This window comes from Puma concolor, chromosome B3, assembly GCF_028749965.1.
Source record: "Puma concolor isolate L17-30 chromosome B3, mPumCon1.1.hap2, whole genome shotgun sequence".
In the NCBI taxonomy this organism is placed as follows: Eukaryota; Metazoa; Chordata; class Mammalia; order Carnivora; family Felidae; genus Puma; species Puma concolor.
This window is the reverse complement of record NC_141672.1, coordinates 125,171,012-125,190,504: the sequence shown is the minus strand read 5'-3', so window position 1 is coordinate 125,190,504 and position 19,493 is coordinate 125,171,012. Positions and strand designations below refer to the sequence as shown.

Here is a 19,493-nt window from a genome sequence, read left to right as displayed (position 1 = left end):
TTGGATAAGCTCCCTAGGTGTCCTTGTGTCTTTCAGTGGGATGATTTCTTTGTGGCCAGGGTCTTGCCATTGCCCCCATCATGTGAAGTGTGTGGATTACAGTATGAGTACATGGAATTCCCAAGGGATGTGGCAATTCCCTGATGGGGAGGCTTGCCTCAGGGCAACACCAGCCAGTATGTGGTACCTGGGCCCCATCATTGACACAGAGGCCTGGCATGTCCCTGAATATCACGCCTGTGCCATCTGCTTTCCTGACACCATATGTAATCTGTGTCTCCTGCAATGATTCCAAGTTCCCTGGAAAGCTCCTCTTTCTCAAGGGCCTATGGTCTCCCTTCACTGGTTTAGCATGTTTTTCATCTTGGTGTCAGAATTGCTAAGGTTTTGGGAGGGACATGAGGTCCTGCCATGGGCTTTGGAGCCTATGGCAAACTCCTGAAGGAAAGGGCTTCCGCCCACATTTTCTAGAATGGGCACAGGGGGAGGGTGGCAGGAACAGGACTTTCAGCTGGATGACTTTAGAGCACTCTGGGATAGTGGGGAGACCTTCCCTGAAGAGTGCTTGCTGCTCTCAGGGACCCCGAATGTAGGTATTCCCTCTTGGCTCCCAGGTCTTCCCAATCAGCCCTCTTATGTTGGATGCATTGCCTTATGGGTCCAGGCATCTTCCCATACCTGGAATGGGTTTGCCTGCCATCGCCCCTTGGGATGGTGCTTCAACCCAGGGCATGCTTGTTTTTCTGTTACCAATGATGTTGACATGGTTTTATAACTGTGCTGGACTCTCCCTTTTCTAGCCCAATGTGCAAAAATAGGAAAGGACGAGGTGTTCCTACAGAGGACTCATAGCAGCACTCTTTGGGAATGGATGTGGATGCTGGTGGGATGCACACCAGTCCCATGAGCACCCCAGGAATCTTTCCGTAGGTCTCTGAGCAGCTGCATTCAGAGCAGGGATTTACCTGCCAAGTGGCCGTTGTGTAGCTCCTCAGGTCTCCATATACACTTTCTGCCAAGGAGGTATTCGTTTCCACTGATCAATGAGCTTGGATACCCATGTCTTCAACAGCCCTGGGCCCATCCCTGGCTTCCATCTCTGCCCACTCTTCCTGAAGCCAAGGGCAGGGCCCTACCAGCGATGGTCCATGATTCTGCCTGCCACATTTTCTCCAAGTGTTGTCTCACTCACTTGGTGACCTGTGTTGCAAGCCTGCCTCTTGGTGGCTCTTTTCCCATTCTCATCTCCCTGTGGGGGCCTAGGTTTCCTTTGTGTCAGGTGGACACATATGCACTGAGGACCTTGCATGCTGCTCTGGAGCCTTCCTGCCATCCCTCAAGTCTTGCTTATGTCATAGGTGGAGTCATGGTGCTACAACTTCAGGGCTCATGCCCATTGCCCAGAAGGTCAGGAGCAATGGGGAAGGCCATTGTCAAATCTGTGTTACACTCTGTCCACAGATCCCCTGCCCAAATGACGATCCCACCTGGCCCACATAATCAATTGGCCCAGCTTCTGGAATATGCCCACACTAAGGTGCCACCCCAGCCATCTCGCATTCAAGACACCCTCTTTGGTAAGCATGTTGTGCATGGGGTTGGGAAGCACAGGTGCGTGGGGACTGCCTTGGTTAGGTCAATGATGAGAACTCATATGGTCTCAAAGAGAGATGATGACATAAAAATCTTGCTCAATAGGATTATGCTGAGGACCAATGGAGGGGACCATTGTGGGGTGGAGTCTTGGGGACCTATTTAGCCATCTGGTTTCGGCCCTTGGGCTTGAATTTAATAAAACCTCGATGGTTCCACATGTGTCTCTCCTCTGTTTGTGGGTCTCCACGTGCCCTGGAAGGCTCTTGTCCTTGGGCTTTTTGTTTCCTTCCCAAATTCCCCTCCTGACGCCTCATGTGAATCTGTTGTTTAGCTCCTTGGTGTCCTTGTGTCTTTCAGTGGGACGTCATCTTGGCCAGGGTTTCACCATTTCCCCCACCATGCCAGGTGAAAGGTGCCACTGCTTGTAGTGGAGGCCCTAGAGGACATGGTGTGGATTTTGAGGCCTGTCTCATGGCAATGCCGGCCTGTGTGTTGAACTGGGGCCTGTTATGGCCACAGAGGTCCGTCCTTTCTGTGAACATCAGCCCTGTGCAATTGGCTGTCAGTAAAGCAACAGATCATCTTGGCGTCTGGAAAGTATGCAAATGACAATGGATGGCCCTCTTCCTCGCTGGTCCATGGAACAGTTTTACTGGTGTGAGAGAATGCCCAACTGGAGGCTCAAACCACTGCAGTATTTGGAGGTATGCTAAGTGCTTGGGTCTTCGATTTGGCTTATTTTTGTGGTTTTTACTTGGATATCTCTAAACTGGGGTGGATGAGGAAGCTAGCTTTAGGGCAGCACATATCTTTAATGACATTGTTTAAAGGAGAATGTGGAAGCATGGTTCGAGTGTGGGACTTCTTACCTGGATGATTTTAGACAACATTCTGAAAACATAAGTGTAGTTCTTTAGGAGTGCTTATCGTTTCCTCTGGAACACAGATGCTGTGTTTTGGGAGCACACAATGCTTTTCTTCATTTGAAACACTTTTAGATATATCAAATAATTCTATTTACCCAAAAAAATCTTTCAGAGTAAAACTTTCAGAGTAAATCTTTCAGATTTATCTCCACACTAGAGGTTGTGAAGAAGCCAGTTTGAGAAAGGTAGAATATATGGAGTCATCATTGATGGAAAAACATTGACAATTGCTGTCAAGGGGAAGGAGCCCTGGTTATGGAGAAATTCAAGAGAGAATGGTGCACATATGGGAACACATATACAAACACATCACTGAAGCCATTGGTTGAGAAAACGAGAACAGCTGATTTTGTGCAGTTTTGTAACAAGTGGGGCTTGAAGACTGGAGTTTTAACCTTTGCAAGCTTGCGTTGTGACTCTGCCCTATTTCTAGACAGAAGGCTTTCAAATAATACCAGGGTATTCATCAGGATCTCAGGATCTCCTGGGGCACACAATAAGATTATTTGTTTTCTTGGGGCATGCCATGAGAGGCAAGGTTTACAGAGAGGGCTCTCTAGGGACAAAGGATCCAGGGAACACATTTTTGTTTCCCACCCTTAGGCGTAAGTGCAGAGCTACCTGCCAAGGGCAGCTTGGCTCCAACATTGGCTGCCTAGTGTGCTTACTCCAAGTCCTACACCCCTGTGCCCTTATGAGACTATACTTCTTGGTAATATTTCCTGTTTCAGTGCAGTGATTCCCTCCCCCAGAAGACCATCACAGGTCCCTGCCCACACCTTGTGTCTAAATCCTGGAGTTTTAAAAGTCAGCAGGCATGGCTGGGATTGAATATGGAGAGCACTGTGCTGCTTCTGGAGAGAAGGCAGACAAACAACCCACAGTCAGATAACGTGAAAACAGTGACCGAAAAAATACCTGATACACACAAGTTGGAGATTATTTACTTTTCTTAGAATGCCTCCCTGAAAACTGCAAGAATGGAGACCCTTTTCCAGGTACATGGGAGCTGGCTGGTGCCATTTCCCTTCCCTGCCCCTTAGCATAAACATAGTACCACCTTCTGTAAATAACACGGCACCAACACTAACTGCCTAACCTGCTTACACCAGGTCACCCACCCATGTGGTATTCCAGTACTGCACTTATAGGTAAAATTTGCCTCGGTCCCAGCATGGTGGGTCTCTTATTCAGAAGACCAGCATAAACCTCTGTCCACATTACGTTTACTGACTAGAGAGTTCTGTGTGTTCTCTTCTAGTGGAGGTAGCATCAGGTCTTATTTAACATGCAAAACAGAGCACACCTAAGGAAAACTCACCACACTCTGTTCATGGTCCAAACACTGCCCACTCCAGCCAAGGAGAGCCTCTGCAGCTGACTGGTCTGAAGGATAGAGAAGTCAAATGACAGCAGCAGAGTGCATACAGCATACATCAGAGACTCTCCTTGAAGTGCCAGGCCCTGGACAGTATGTGACCTCTTATTCATAAAGCCATTACATTAATGAGCAGGACTTAATAAGATTTCCTAACACAGAGAAGAAGACAGAGACTTAGGCAAAATGCCAAGACAGAGGAATTCATCCCATAAGATAAAACAAGAGAAGGTGACAGCCAGAGATGTAATCAAAACAGATATAAGAAATATGTCTGATGGTGAATTTAAAGCAACAACCATGGGGATACTCACTGGTCTTGAGAAAAGCATATGAGACATCAGGGAGACCCTTACTACAGATATAAAAATGTGATAACTGACATTCAAAAGTGACTAAATATAATGACCACAAGGATGGAAGAAGCAGAGGAATGGATAAGTGATAAAGAAGACAATATAATGAAAAATAATAAAGCTGAAAAAAAAAAGAGAGAGAAAGAATGATTATGGAACACAAGAGTAGACTTAGTCAACTCAGTGATTCCATCAAACACAATAACATTTGTGTTATAGGAGTCTCAGAAGAAAAAGAAAGATAAAGAGGGCATAAAATTTATTTGAGAAAATAATAGCTGGAAACGTTCCTAACCTGAGGAACAAAAGAAAATCCAAATCCACGAGGCTCAGAGAACTCTCATTAAAATCAACAAAAGCAGGCCAACCTTAAGAAATATTATAATTAAATTTGCAAATTATAGTGATAAAGAAAAGTCTTAAAAGTGGCAAAACTTAAGAAGTTTCTGGATGAGTAGTTAAGATGGTGGAATAGTAAGGAAACCCTGGGATTTTCTCATCTGTTGAACAAAACTAGATCAACATCAAACCATTTTGAATACCTTGGGAATTGATCTGAAGATTAACAGAGCAATATGCAAAATTTGTGGGAGGGAACACAGCAGGTATATGGTGCAGAGAGGTGAATTGGAGGAGAGAAGAGCTGTGGTGGCACAGAGGGAAAAGAGTCATTTTCGTGGAAAGAAGAAAGAGGGGGAGGGAGAACAGCACATCATATTTGTGCATGAATGCATTCCCCCTGAAAGCAGTTAGAGAGAAAACACACACAGGGGACTGCACAAGAAAAATGTTCCCCCAAAAAATTGAAGGAGGAAAAAGGAAAAGGTTTCAATACCACCAGGTCTTTATAAATAGCAAAGCAGATACTGAAGTTTCAGAGGTCAGCTCCTGGTAGTGCTCTGGTGAGGAATCAGGGAGGACCCCTGAAGCAGACAGCATGGTCTGAATAACCCCTGGTCACATGGGGAGAAGTGGTTCCCCTGATTGGAGTGAATCTGGTAGAGGTGATATGACCTCTCTGTAAGAAAAAGACCCAAATGTCCTCGTCAAGCACGACCTTCACATTTATAGGAACAAAGATGTCAGCTGAAGTCATCAAACCCTGGTGGTGGTTGTGTGTTGCAATTTACCATAAAGTCTGAGCCACTGCCACTACACAGTTGTGTGACTTTCTTAGGACAAGCCAGCCCTGGACACAGCATGGTAAGACCCTTCCCCAGAAGATCACTGCTGGTCCGAACCATGGGGGGGGGGGGGGGGAGTAGTATGAAGCATGGAGCTTTGAAACACAGCTGCACCTAAGATAAAACTCTGGATAGAGGCACCACCTTGTAGGCAGACAGCTCAGACACAGACAGGAGGTAGGTGGGGAGCTGATGGAAGTGAGAGACCCAGGAGGGGTGACTGTCAACGTGCAAACTTTCCACTCTGGAGACTAGAGTCCATTTTCACCAGTAGTCCACCAACGCTGATTGACCTTAGGGAGCTAACCAGCGCCACCAAGTGGAGAATGAGTCATTACACTAAACCCTGCCTGACTTTGCCCTCCAGGCACATCTCCACTAGAATCAGAGCAGCAGACCCCTCACCCAAAAGACCAGCACAAATCCCTTCCATGAACTTCTACTAAACATAGACTGCTGCAAAGTTTCAGCTCTAGGGGAAACTGGATCTAGCTTCATTTCAGTTTTTTTGTTGTTCATGTGTTCATTTTATTGTTGCTTCTATTTCAATTTTTTCTTGTTGTTTATTTTTCTTTTGTTTCTTGGATACAGAAAAGACCAAATTTTACTTTATTTATTTATTATTTTATTTTTTAATTTTTTTAATTTTTAATTTTTCTCTCTTCCTCTTTTCTCTTTTTTTCTATTAAGTGTCTCTTAACAAGCAGACCAAAACACACCTAAGATCTATCTTACTTTATTTGATTTGAACATTTTTTATTTCATTCTATTATTATTATTTATTTTCTTCCTCCAAATTGACAAGATGGAAGGTTCACCTCCAAAGAAAGAACAGGAAGTTGGGGCGCTTGGGTGGCGCAGTCGGTTAAGCGTCCGACTTCAGCCAGGTCACGATCTCGCGGTCCGTGAGTTCGAGCCCCGCGTCGGGCTCTGGGCTGATGGCTCAGAGCCTGGACCCTGTTTCTGATTCTGTGTCTCCCTCTCTCTCTGCCCCTCCCCCCGTTCATGCTCTGTCTCTCTCTGTCCCAAAAAAATAAATAAACTTTAAAAAAAAAAAAAGAAAGAACAGGAAGATATGATGGCCAGTGATTTAGTCAATGCAGATATAAGATGTCTGAACTAGAATTTAAAATAATAATTATATTGGGACACCACGGTGGCTCAGCCAGTTGAGTGTCTGACTTCGGCTCAGGTCATGAACTTGCTGATCATGGGTTCAAACCCCATGTTGGGCTCTGTGCTAACAGCTCAGAGCCTGTAGCCTGCTCCATATCCTGTGTTTCTTTCTCTCTCTTTTGCTCCCCACTTGCACTCTCTCTGTCTCATAAAAATAAATAAGGATTAAAATAATAATAATAAAATGAAATAAAATAATGATTATAAGGATATTAGCTGGCTTTAAAAAAGCTAGAAGACACCAGAGAATCCCTTTCTGCAGAGATAAAAGAAATAAAATCTAGTCAGGCCAAAATTAAAAATGTTATAGCCAAGATGAAAACCTAAATGAAGGTTGTAAAAAATGAGACTGGATAAGGGAGAGGAGCAAATTAGTGGTACAGAAGATAAAATTACAGAAAATAATGAAGCTGAAAACAAGAAGGAAACAAACATCAGAGATCATGAGGGCATACTTAGGGAACTCAGTGATCTATTACACAGTAATAACATTCATATTATAGGGATCCCAGAAGTTGAAGACAGAAAAAAAGGGGCAGAAGGTTTATGTGAGCAAATTGTAGCTGAAAACTTCCTTAATCTGTGGGAAGGACACAACATCAAAATCCAAGAAACAGAAAACCCACATTAAATTCAACAAAAGATGGCCATTGCCAACATATATCATAGTCAAATTCACAAAATACACAAATAAGGAAAGGATCTTGAAAGCAGCAAAGGAAAAGAGTCCTTAACCTACAAGGGAAGATACATTAAATTCATAGCAGATCAGTCCACAGAAACTTGGAAGACCATGAGTCAGGATATAATAAATGTGCTGAATGGGAAAGTTACACAAGCAAGAATACTCTATCTAGAAAGGCTGTCATTCAAAATAGAAGATATAGTTTCCCATACAAACAAAACTTAAAGTGGTTTGTGACCACTACACCATCTGTAACAAGAAATTTTAAGAAGAACTCTTTGAGTGGAAGAAAAAAAGGCTAAAATCAACAAAGACTAGAAAGGAACAGAGATATCACCAGAAATGCCAACTGTACATGTAACACAATGGCACTAAATTCATATCTTTCAATAATCAGTCTGAAATTAACAGGACTGAAGAAGATTATATATATATATATATATATATATATATATATATATATGAAAAGACGGCAGTCCAAAACCTTTGGGATGAAGCAAAGGCATTCCTAAGAGGGAAGTATATTGCAATTCAGGCCTACCTCAAGAGGAAAGAAAGGTCCCAAACACACAACCTAACCTTACATCTACAGTATCTAGGAAAGGAAGAGCAAATAAAGCCTAAAGCCAGCAGAAGAAGCGAAATAATAAATATTCAAGTAGAAATAACTGATATAGAAGCAGAAAAACCAGTAGAAAAGATTAACAAAACTAAGAACTGGTTCTTTGAAAGAATTAACAAAATTGATAACCCCCTAGCCAGACTTATCAAAAATAAAAGAGAAAGGATCCAAAACTCATGAATGAAAGAGGACAGATCACAAACAACACCACAGAAATACAATTATAAGAAAATATGATGAAAAATTATATGCCAAAAAAGTGAGAAATCTGGAGGAAATGGAGAAGTTACTAGAAACTCACAAACTACATAAACACCCACACACTTCCAAAACTCAAACAGGAAGAAATAGAAAGCTTGAACAGACCCATAACCAGCAAAGAAATTGAATCAGTTATCAAAAATCTCCCAACAAATAAGAGTTCAGGACCAGATAGCTTCCCTGGGGAATTCTACCAGAAATTTAAAGCAGAGATAATACCTATCCTTCTCAAGCTGTTCCAATAAATAGAAAGGGAAGGAAAACATCCTGACTCATTCTATGAAGCCAGCATTACTTTGATTCCTACACCAGACAGAGACTCAGTAAAAAAAGAGAACTACAGGCCAATATCTCTGATGAATATGGATGCAAAAATTCTCAATACAATACTAGCAAATCGAATTCAACAGCATATAAAAGAATTATTCACCATGATCAAGTAGGATTCATTCCTGGGCTGCAGGCCTGGTTCAACATTCGTAAATCAATCAATGTGATACATCACATTAATACAAGAAAAGAAAAGAACCATATAATCCTGTCAATCGATGCAGAAAAAAGCATTTGACAAAATTCAGCATCCTTTCTTGATAAAAACCCTCGAGAAAGTCAGGATAGAAGGAACATACTTAAACATCATAAAAGCAATTTTTGAAAAGCCCACAGCTAATATCATCCTCAATGGGGAAAAACTGAGAGCTTTCTCCCTGAGATCAGGAACATGACAGGGGTGTCCACTCTCACTGCTGTTGTTTAACACAGTGTTGGAAATTCTAGCATCAGCAATCAGACAACAAAAGGAAATCAAAGGCATCAAAATTGGCAAAGATGAAGTCAAGCTTTCACTTTTTGCAGATAACATGACATTATACATGGAAAATCCAATAGACTCCACCAAAAGTCTGCTAGAACTGATACATGAATTCAACAAAGTGGCAGGATACAAAATCAATGTACAGAAATCAGTTGCATTCTTATACACTAATAACGAAGCAACAGAAATACAAATAAAGAAACTGATCCCATTCACAATTGCACCAAGAAGCATAAAATACCTAGCAATAAACGTAACCAAACATGTACAAGATCTGTATGCTGAAAACTATAGAAAGCTTATGAAGCAAATTGAAGAAGATACAAAGAAATGGAAAAACATTCCGTGCTCATGGATTGGAAGAATAAATATTGTTAAAATGTCAATACTACCCAAAGCTATCTACATATTCAATGCAATCCCAATCAAAATTGCACCAGTATTCTTCTTGAAGCTAGAACAAGCAATCCTAAAATTTGTATGGAACCACAAAAGGCCCTGAATAGCCAAATTAATTTTGAAAAAGAAGACCAAAGCGGGAGGCATCACAATCCCAGACTTTAGCCTCTACTGCAAAGCTGTAATCATCAAGACAGCATGGTATTGGCACAAAAACAGACACATAGACCAATGGAATAGAATAGAAACCCCAGGACTAGACCCACAAAAGTATGGCAAACTCATCTTTGACAAAGCAGGAAAGAACATCCAATGGAAAAAACACAGTCTCTTTCACAAATGGTGCTGGGAGAACTGGACAGCAACATGCAGAAGGATTAAACTAGACCACTTTCTTACACCATTCACAAAAACAAACTCAAAATCAATGAAGGACCTGAATGTGAGACAGGAAACCATCAAAACCTAGAGGAGAAAGCAGGGAAAAATCTCTCTGACCTCAGCCACAGCAATTTCTTACTTGAAACATCCCTAAAGGCAAGGTAATTAAAAGCAAAAATGAACTATTGGGACTTTATGAAGATAAAAAGCTTCTGCACTGCAAAGGAAACAATCAACAAAACTAAAAGGCAACCAACGGAATGGGAAAAGATATTTGCAAATCTGACAAAGGGCTAGTATCCAAAATCTATAAAGAGCTCACCAACTCCACACCCAGAAAACAAAGAATCCAGTGAAGAAATGGGCAGAAAACATGAATAGACACTTCTCTAAAGAAGATATCCAGATGGCCAACAGGCACATGCAAAGATGCTCAATGTCGTTCCTCATCAGGGAAATACAAATCAAAACCACACTCAGATATCATCACCTCACGCCAGTCAGAGTAGCTAAAATGAGCAAAACAGGAGACTATAGATGCTGGAGAGGATGTGGAGAAATGGGAACCCTCTTGCACTGTTGGTGGGAATGCAACTGGTGCAGCCGCTCTGGACAACAGTTTGGAGGTTCCTCAAAAAATTAAAAAGAGACCTACCCTATGACCCAGTAGTAGCACTTCTAGGAATTTACCCAAGGGATACAGGAGTACTGATGCATAGGACACTTGAACCCCAATGTTTATAGCAAAACTCTCAACAATAGCCAAATTATGGAAAGAGCCTAAATGTCCATCAACTGACGAATGGATAAAGAAATTGTGGTTTATATACACAATGGAATACTACATGGCAATGAGAAAGAATGAAATATGGCCTTTTGTAGCAACGTGGATGGAACTGGAGAGTGTTATGCTAAGTGAAATAAGTCATACAGAGAATTACAGACTCCATATGTTTTCAGTCCTGTGTAGATCCTGAGAAACTTAACAGAAGACCATGGGGGAGGGGAAGGAAAAAAAATGGTTAGAGATGGAGGGAGCCAAAACATGAGACTCCTAAAAACTGAGAACGAACTGAGGGATGATGGGGGGTGGGAGGGGAGGGTGGGTGATGGGTATTGAGGAGGGCACCTGTTCGGATGAGCACTGGGTGTTGTATGGAAATCAATTTCACAATAAATTTCATATTAAAAAAAAGAAACTCACAAACTACAAAAACTGAAACAGGAAGAAATAGAAAATTTGAACAGACTCATAACCTGCAAAGAAATTGAATCAATAATAAAAAATTTCCCAACAACTAAGCATCCTGGGGCAGATGGATTCTCAAGGGAATTATACTAGACATTTAAAAAAGAGTTAATACCTATTCTTCTCAAACCATTCCAAAAAATGGAAATAGAAAGAAAACCTCCAAACTCATCCTATGAAGCCATATTACCTTGATTCCAAAACCAAAGACCCCACTAAATATGAGACTTACAGGCCAATATTCCTGATGACCCTGGATGCAAAAATTCTCAAGAAGATACTAGCAAATGTAATTCAACAGTACATTAAAAATATTATTCACCATTATCAAGTGGGATTTATTCCTGGGCTGCATGACAGGTTCAATATTCACAAATCTGTCAATGTGATACATCACTAATAAAAGAAGAGATAACAAGTATTTGATCCTGTCAATAAATGAAAAAAAAGCATTTGACAAAATACAGCATCCATTCTTGATAAAAACCCTCCACAAAATAAGGATAGATGTAACATATCTCAACATCATAAAAGCCATCTATGAAAGACCCATAGCTAATATGATCCTCAATGGGGAAAAAAAGAGACTTTCTCCTATGGTCAGAAACAAGATGAGGATGCCCACTCTTACTGTCACAGATCAGGAATCCTAAGTTCTTTCTTATCTGACAAGAGAGAAAATGCAGAAATAAAAATGAGAGAGTCTAATGTCTGGGAGGAGACAAGAGCCCCAGACAGGGATTTCGTCCCCATATTTACCGAGCTTTCAAGATCTTACATACATGGTGAATGTGCAGAAGAAAACAATCAGGTAGTAGTCATTAACTCGTGTGTATAAGAAGCAAAGGGTCTGGGGGGCAAGTGGCCTTTGAAGTTGTGATCAAAGCATAATACTACACTGGTTCCAGATGGAAAGTAGTTTCCTGTAGGTGATACAACTAATTAGCTGTTTTCTTTAAATTTTAAAATTGATGGAGCATGCAGCTTTAAGTATAGCAAGTTACTCATTTTGCTATCTAACCTTGGGTGCTTTCACCCTGCCGCACTTTCTGCTCTATGCCTTGCTCTATTTAATGACAAAACTTGGGCGCTTTTGCCCTGTGGCAGCTTTTCACCCTAAGCCTTTTTAACCCATTTATGTAAGTGTAAGGAATTCTTGAACCTATTTCCCACGTCTTACCATTAGTATTTAACATAGTCCTGGAAGTCTTAGCCTCAGCAATCAGACAAGAAGAAATAAAAATCATCCAAATCGGCAAGAAAAAGCCAAACTTTCACTATTTGCAGGCGATATGATAAACTATGTAGAAAACCTGAAAGATCCCACTAAAAAATGGGTAGAAATAATACATGAATTCAGCAAAGTCACAGGGTATAAAATCAATGTACAGGGGCACCTGGGTGGCTCAGTCAGTTGAGCATCTGACTTCTGCTCAGGTCATGACCTCACAGCTTGTGAGTTCGAGCCCTGCATCAGGCTCTGTGCTGACAGCTCAGAGCCTGGAGCCTGCTTCAGAATTCTGTGTCTCCTTCTCTCTCTCTCTCTGCCCCTCCTCCACTCTCTCTCTCTCTCTCTCTCTCTCTATCAAAAAAAAAATAAACATTAAAAAAATTAAAATCAATGTACAGAAATCTGTTGAATTTCTATACACCAACAATGAAGCAGCAGAAAAAGAAAACAAGGAATCGATCCCATTTACAATCACACCAAGAACACTAAGATACCTAGGAATAAACTTAACTAAAGAGGTAAAAGACCTGTACTCTGAAAACAAAAGAACACTTATGAAAGAAATTGAAGATGACACAAAGAAATGGAAAAGCATTCCATGCTCATGGATTAGACAAACAAACATTTTTAAAATGTCTATACTACTCAAAGCACGGTATACATTTAATTCAATTCCAATAAAAACACCACTGGTATTTTTTGCAGAGATAGAAATAAACAGTCCTAAAGTTTGTATGGAACCACAAAAGACCCTCAATAGCAAAAGCAATCCTGAAAAATAAAAATGAAACTGGAGGTATCACGATTCCAGTTTTCAATCTGTACTACAAAGCTGTAGTCATCTAGACAGTATATTACTGGCACAAAAATAGACACATAGTTCAATGCAACAGAATAAAAAACTGATAAATGGACCCACAAGTATATGATCAACTAATATTATCACTGGAAAGAATATCATATGGAAAGAATAGTCTCTTCAACAAATGGTGCTGGGAAAACTGGATGGCGACATGCAGAAGAATGAAACTGGACCACTTTCTTTCACCATACAAAAAATAAATTCCAAATGGATGAGAGGCCTAAATGTGAGACAGAAAACCATAAAAATCCCAGAAGAGAACATAGGCAAAAACCTTTTGACCTTGGCCACAGCAACCTCTTACTAGACATGTCGTCGCCATGGGAAAGGGAAACAAAGGCAATCATGAAATATCATCAAGATAAAAAGCCTCTGCACAGTGAAGGAAACAATCAACAAATTAGAAGGCAGTCTACCCAATGAGAGAAAATATTTACAAATGACAAAACTGATTAAGGGTTAGTATCAAAAATCTATATCAAATTCAACAACCAAAAAACAAGTAACCCAGGTAAGAATTGAGTAGAAGACATGAATAGATACTTTTCCAAAGAAGACATCCAGATGGCCAACAGACACATGAAAAGATGCTCAACATCACTCATCATCAGGGAAATACAAATCAAAACCACAATGAGATAGCACCTTGCACGTAAGAATGGCTAAAATTAACAACACAAGAAACAACAGGTGTTGGTGAAGATATGGAGAAAGCACAACCTTCTTGCACTGTGGTGGGAATGCAAACTGGTGTAGCTATTCTAGAGAACAGTATGGAGGTTCCTCAAAAAACTAAAAATAGAACTGTACAATCCAGCAATTGCACTATTAGATATTCACTGAAAGGATACAAATTATAGATTCAAAGGGGTACATGCAGCCCAATATTAATAACAGTGGAATTAATAATTTCGCATACAGTGGAATATTACTAAGCCATCAAAAAGAACGTAATCTTGCCTTTTGCAGTGATGTGGATTGAGCTAAAATGTATTATGCTTAGCATAAGTCAGTCAGTGGAAGATAAATACCGTATGATTTCACTCATATGTGGAAGTTAAGAAATGAAATAGATGAATCCATGAGAAATATGGGAAGGGCAGAGAAGGAAACAAACCACAGAAGACTAATGATAGAGAACAAACTGAGGGTTGATGGAGGGAGGTGGGTGGGTGATGGGCTAGATGGGTAGTGGATACTGAGGAAGGCACGTGTTGTGATGAGCACTGGGTGTTGAATGTAAGTTATGAATCATTGAATTCTATTCCTGAAACCACTATTGTGCTGTATGTTAAACAACTAAAAATTTAAAAATATATATCGTACATGTGTTAATCAGATATATTTATTATATCTATTTCTTATTTTCAGTTATTTGCTATTAATATTTGATGCTCTTGCAAATAATAGTGCATTAAACCTAATTCAGATGTTGGAAAATCAGCAATATCAGGAAAATGACAAAAATATCCTTCTTGTAGGATGTTTTCTGTGACTTCTGAAAGGAAATGTATATTGTACATTAGTAAGGAGAACTGGATTTTGTGTTTAAAAATCCATATGTTTGGAAGCACTTCCAGATTAATGAGGGCAAGTCATGGAATACATTTGGCTTGTGTGTGTTGTGTGCTGAAATAAAGTTGATCCTAGTGAAATAAAACAGAATGGTGTGGGGACAATGATACTATGCTTTCAATATGAACATGTATCTTCTCTGGCCAGGGACTATAGACCTATCAAATGAAAGTAGTATCACATTGTATACTGTTTTCAGGTCTTAACATAACTTAATAATATTTTAAGTGATATAATCCAACTTCACGGATAACTTTTGATTCTGGTTCTATCTTATTGAATAAACATATCAGAATTGAAAACTCACCCACTGCAATATCACTTTATGTATCACTCTAAAGAGAAGGATTCTGGGAAGCTTCTGGAATTGCCATTAAAACCAGATATACTAAAGTCAAGTTAAATGTCTACCTGTGCTGTTTTTCACTGTAAGGCAAATGCAAGTGTTAACTTGTTAAAAACATTAATGTGGTGTGAGGAAATTTTATTGGTTGGTACTTGTCCTGTCTGGATTATTAATAAGCATAAGTACTTGGGGTTGCTGAGGTCCAGCTGAGTGGTCTTCTAATAAGACAAGTAACAATTTTAGTATTGTTCAATTGATGAGGTCATCAATAATCTTCAGAATACCCCTTATAATACCCTCTCATAATACTCCTAAATAATCTCATAATACTCCTACTGTGCTTTTAGTTTTTCACATCACAGGGCATTTTTAACATCACAATGTATTTTTAGTCTATATTGGGTGGAATACAGCTTTAGAATTTCCCATTTTAGAGAAACTGCTGTGTACATATTTGAATAGCTCATTGAAGAAAATTATTGGCCATTTGGAAAGTAAATAACTCTGGAAGGAAATAAGTGAATAAATGATATGACGAAGTAACAAAGGACCAAGCAACTATGATGTTTGTGGCAAGGGGTGTCTGTATGATTAAAACAGAACAAATGTTATGTCTTATTTTTAATTAATTTGATGCATTGTCTCATCTTTTCTTTTTTGGTAATGTTTTTCAGGTCAAAAGCTAGAACAGGTTACTATTTTTTTTTCAAGTGAACAAGTTACTTTCAAGAAAGAAAGGTTAGTTGCTATCCTGGTACTTTTGAAATTCTTATGTGTTTTTGGCCAGTGATATCAGTATTTCAAAATCTGTGAGTTAGTTCTTTCAAAAGTTCAAGGAAAAATATTTTAATGATAGATATTTTTCCCAATGAATATACCTACGTGGATCAAGGAATCCTCATTATTGTTTCTTCACTTTTTAATATATCTTTTCAAAATAACTTGAATAACTTTGAGGAATCATTTACATATTTCTTTTTTTCACAATTTTGTATTGAATAAAAATAATCTTGTAGTGAAATTCAACTGTGATAAATACTGATTTTTTATATTTATCTGAAATATTCATAATATAGATGCTTCTACTTATATTTATACTATAATCATATTATTTTTGGTACCTCATTTGCTCCTTAAAATTTTAGCTGATTAAAGGGTTTTATATATCCCCAATATATCTTATCTAATTTATTAGAACAAAGGTAGCATTTTAATGGTATATATATGAATCATATTATTAAGATACTAAATAAAATGTCTACTACATGTTTACTGTTCTTTAATCAAACCTACACAAAATCAGCCTGGTTATGGAAATGATTATTTGTTGGGAGGGTGCCTGCCTAGATCAATGATGAGCACAATTGTCTGAGGATCCTGAGGGATTGATTCCAGATGTCAATCTGAGGTCCAGATGAATTGCCCTTTACTAGAACAAAAAAGACTTTCAAGGCCTGGCTCTCTTTGGTGACCTCTCAGTGCCAACACAATACCACTGTTAGCATGATTTATATTTTTCTAAGAAAAAAGCATTTGTGTCCTATTTTATAAGGCACTATGCACATTTAGATATGATCAGTAATCCAAGACTTGCTCCATTTTCTCACTTTGAACACACAGTTGTAGAGAGATACTTGTATATAGAAAATATGTTCTTAAGTAACAAATAAGAGAATAAAAATGAATGAATTAATAAGGAGAGAAGAAATAGTAGTGGGTACTGAAATTCCCATTTGGACTAAAAGAAGAAAAAAATGTATGCCTATATTAAATAATGACAATGGAACCAATTTTAGTTTTTTGTTAATTTTGCTGTTGAATATTTTTTGATACCTTGTTTTTGCTTTTCTTTCTGTCAAGTTTTGCTGAGATAGGATTGGAATCAGGTTTTCCACTTCAAGGAATAGAGGTGAGTAACAACAAAGATCTTTTGAAGTTCATATGTCATATTCTGTGTGCCAGGTCCTGAGGTCTCTGTGTTCATCTTTTAAGAAGCTTATTTATGAATATTTTTATAATGTGTCATTTTCCTCATTGAGACTCTTATCAGGGTTATCTACATTATTGTATTGTTATAATTTGTTTTTTCATTGTAATTATTTTCTGCTTTGATGGAAACATGTAGAATTTAAGAGAATTTTTTTGGCAGTTTCAGATCAGATAAAAAATTGTTATAGTGAAATCCAAATATTATCAGATTTTCTGTATTTGTTTAATTATTGAAATTTCAGAAGAGAGACTCCATGATTCACAAAGCTTTTGTGGTCACACTGCATTACATTTCTGCTTCTACCTTAATTTTTGAGGATTGACATGAATTGTTTCTCAGTTTTACAACATGAGAAGCCGTATGTGAAATTTTGTTAGATCTCTTTAAGACCATAAAGTTTTTATATGATTAAATTCTCAATAATTATTTTAAAACACAAAATGGTTCAATTTGCAATACTATTCTGTACTTAAAAAGATATGATGTTAAAAGCATCAAATGGAGAGATATGGAAATATCATATCATTATGATTTCTTACTAAAACTTGAAATATGCATCCTTAAGAAAAATGGTTTCTATATTTCCTGGCATGCCTTGTTGAGGATTTTGTGTTACTTGGGACCTAGTGGTTAATGCTTTATGAATAGGCAATTTTGGGGGGGTGGGAGGGAGGGGTGGGTGCGTGATGGGTATTGAGGAGGGCACCTTTTGGGATGAGCACTGGGTGTTGTATGGAAACCAATTTGACAATAAATTTCATATATTGAAAAAAAAGGCAATTTTTTCTTAACAAAGTTCTGTCACAACTCCTATCAAGTACTACTTATTTTTGTATTAATTTATTATGGATTTTTTATTTATATTTATTCTCTAGAACAATAGGAGGTAATTCTAAAGGACTCAGTCATAGATCAAAGAGGGAATTATTTCTGCCAGGTATTGAAATGACTCTAGAACCTCAATCATTAACAAACTTTTGAACAGGCGTACAGATATCAGGACCAATAGGACATGTTTTTTTGTTTTTTTGTTTTTTTGTTTTTAATTTTTTTTAACGTTTATTTATTTTTTGAGACAGAGAGAGACAAAGCATGAACGGGGGAGGGTAAGAGAGAGGGAGACACAGAATCTGAAACAGGCTCCAGGCTCTGAGCTGTCAGCACAGAGCCCGACGGGGGGCCTGAACCCACGGACCGTGAGATCATGACCTGAGCCGAAGTCGGCCGCTTAACCGACTGAGCCACCCAGGCGCCCCAGGACATGTTTTTATTTAAAAAGCGTATTCTCGCAAGCCCCTACTTGTCTATTTGTTACCATTAGTAGATTCACAGGTTCATGGAATTGGTGCTACTAACTCAATCCAAACAGTATAATAGCATATTGATGCATAATATCTATGCAGTAAATTGTCCATATTAGTATGCTATAATAGTACAGAACTCAGATATACAATAAAAATATAACGCAATAGAATCTTCCCTATGACCAGATCCAGCCTCATAGCCCCAAATGCAATTCTTCTAAAAATGTATTTCACTTTTTTAATTTTTTTGTTATTTTTTTGTTTATAAAAATGTGATTATATAATTTTGCTCTCTTTGTGACTGCATCATTTGCTCAAGATTCTTACTAGTTAGATGAACATTTTATTTGAAACATCAAATTCATTACAGTAAATTTTTTAGTAATATTTTCTTATTTTGTATTTCTTACAGACATTCATATCTGTTATCTATCATTCTTGATTGATCTTGCTAGGAGGATTTCAATCATATTAATTATTTCAAATTATTATTTTTTGCTATTTTTTTCCTTTTATAAGCATGCTTTTTATTTTGCTTATTTCTGCTCTCAACCTCTTTAAGTTTTCCTTATACTCTTCTGGATTATTATTTATCTTTATCTAGATTCTTGTAAAATAGAATTGATTGATTTTTTAGCCTTCCCTGATTCTAATATATTTTTTTCACTCTAAATTTCCCTGTAAGCACTTTCTAGTTTCATGAGCACAAGTTTAGCATTTACATCCTCACTATTACTCATATAAATATATTTTCTAGTTTCTATGTTGATTTATTTTTGAATTATGGATTATTTATAAAGGCATTGGTTAATTTCCAAGAAGTTAGGCTTTTTCTTTTGACTTTTATTACTCATTCCTAACCTAATTTCATATGATAAAAAACATACTTTGATGTTATTACTTTAGAATAATTTTTTATCTCTGTCATGGCCCCGGGTATGGCACAATTTAATAAATATTACAGTTATAATTACACTAGCATGTAATTATATCATTGTGGATGCAGTGTTCTCTACATGCCAGGTAGTTCTATTTTGAAATTATCTTATCTATATCTCTTGAATATTTACTAATCTATGATCTGAAAATGAGTTACTCATGGAAAGTCATATGGGAGATAGTCATGGAAATAAGATAACTGGGTGGTTTCTGCAATGT

At 38.2% G+C, this 19,493-nt stretch overlaps 1 protein-coding gene and 2 non-coding genes across 6 annotated transcripts in view; all 3 read left to right on the top strand.

The window, feature by feature from the left end:
• The window catches only part of LOC147580353 (uncharacterized), a 161,672-nt gene that overhangs the window by 25,741 nt on the left and 116,438 nt on the right, over positions 1–19,493 (top strand). For all 4 annotated transcript variants that reach the window (XR_015252822.1, XR_015252821.1, XM_086711345.1 and 1 more), the window contains 4 exons: positions 1,462–1,577; positions 1,954–2,300; positions 15,716–15,779; positions 16,902–16,950. Coding sequence is in view for 2 of the 4 variants with exons in the window: in XM_086711345.1 (XP_086567471.1) it covers position 1,462 (1 nt within the window). In the remaining 2 variants the exon portion in view is untranslated. The remainder of the gene's footprint in view (positions 1–1,461; positions 1,578–1,953; positions 2,301–15,715; positions 15,780–16,901; positions 16,951–19,493) is intronic.
• LOC112856623 (small nucleolar RNA SNORD115) lies at positions 1,635–1,714 on the top strand. The gene has a single exon (XR_003223178.1). It is a non-coding gene; the product is annotated as a small nucleolar RNA SNORD115 (small nucleolar RNA).
• Positions 16,387–16,453, top strand: LOC112856745 (small nucleolar RNA SNORD109A). Its single transcript, XR_003223284.1, has one exon. It is a non-coding gene; the product is annotated as a small nucleolar RNA SNORD109A (small nucleolar RNA).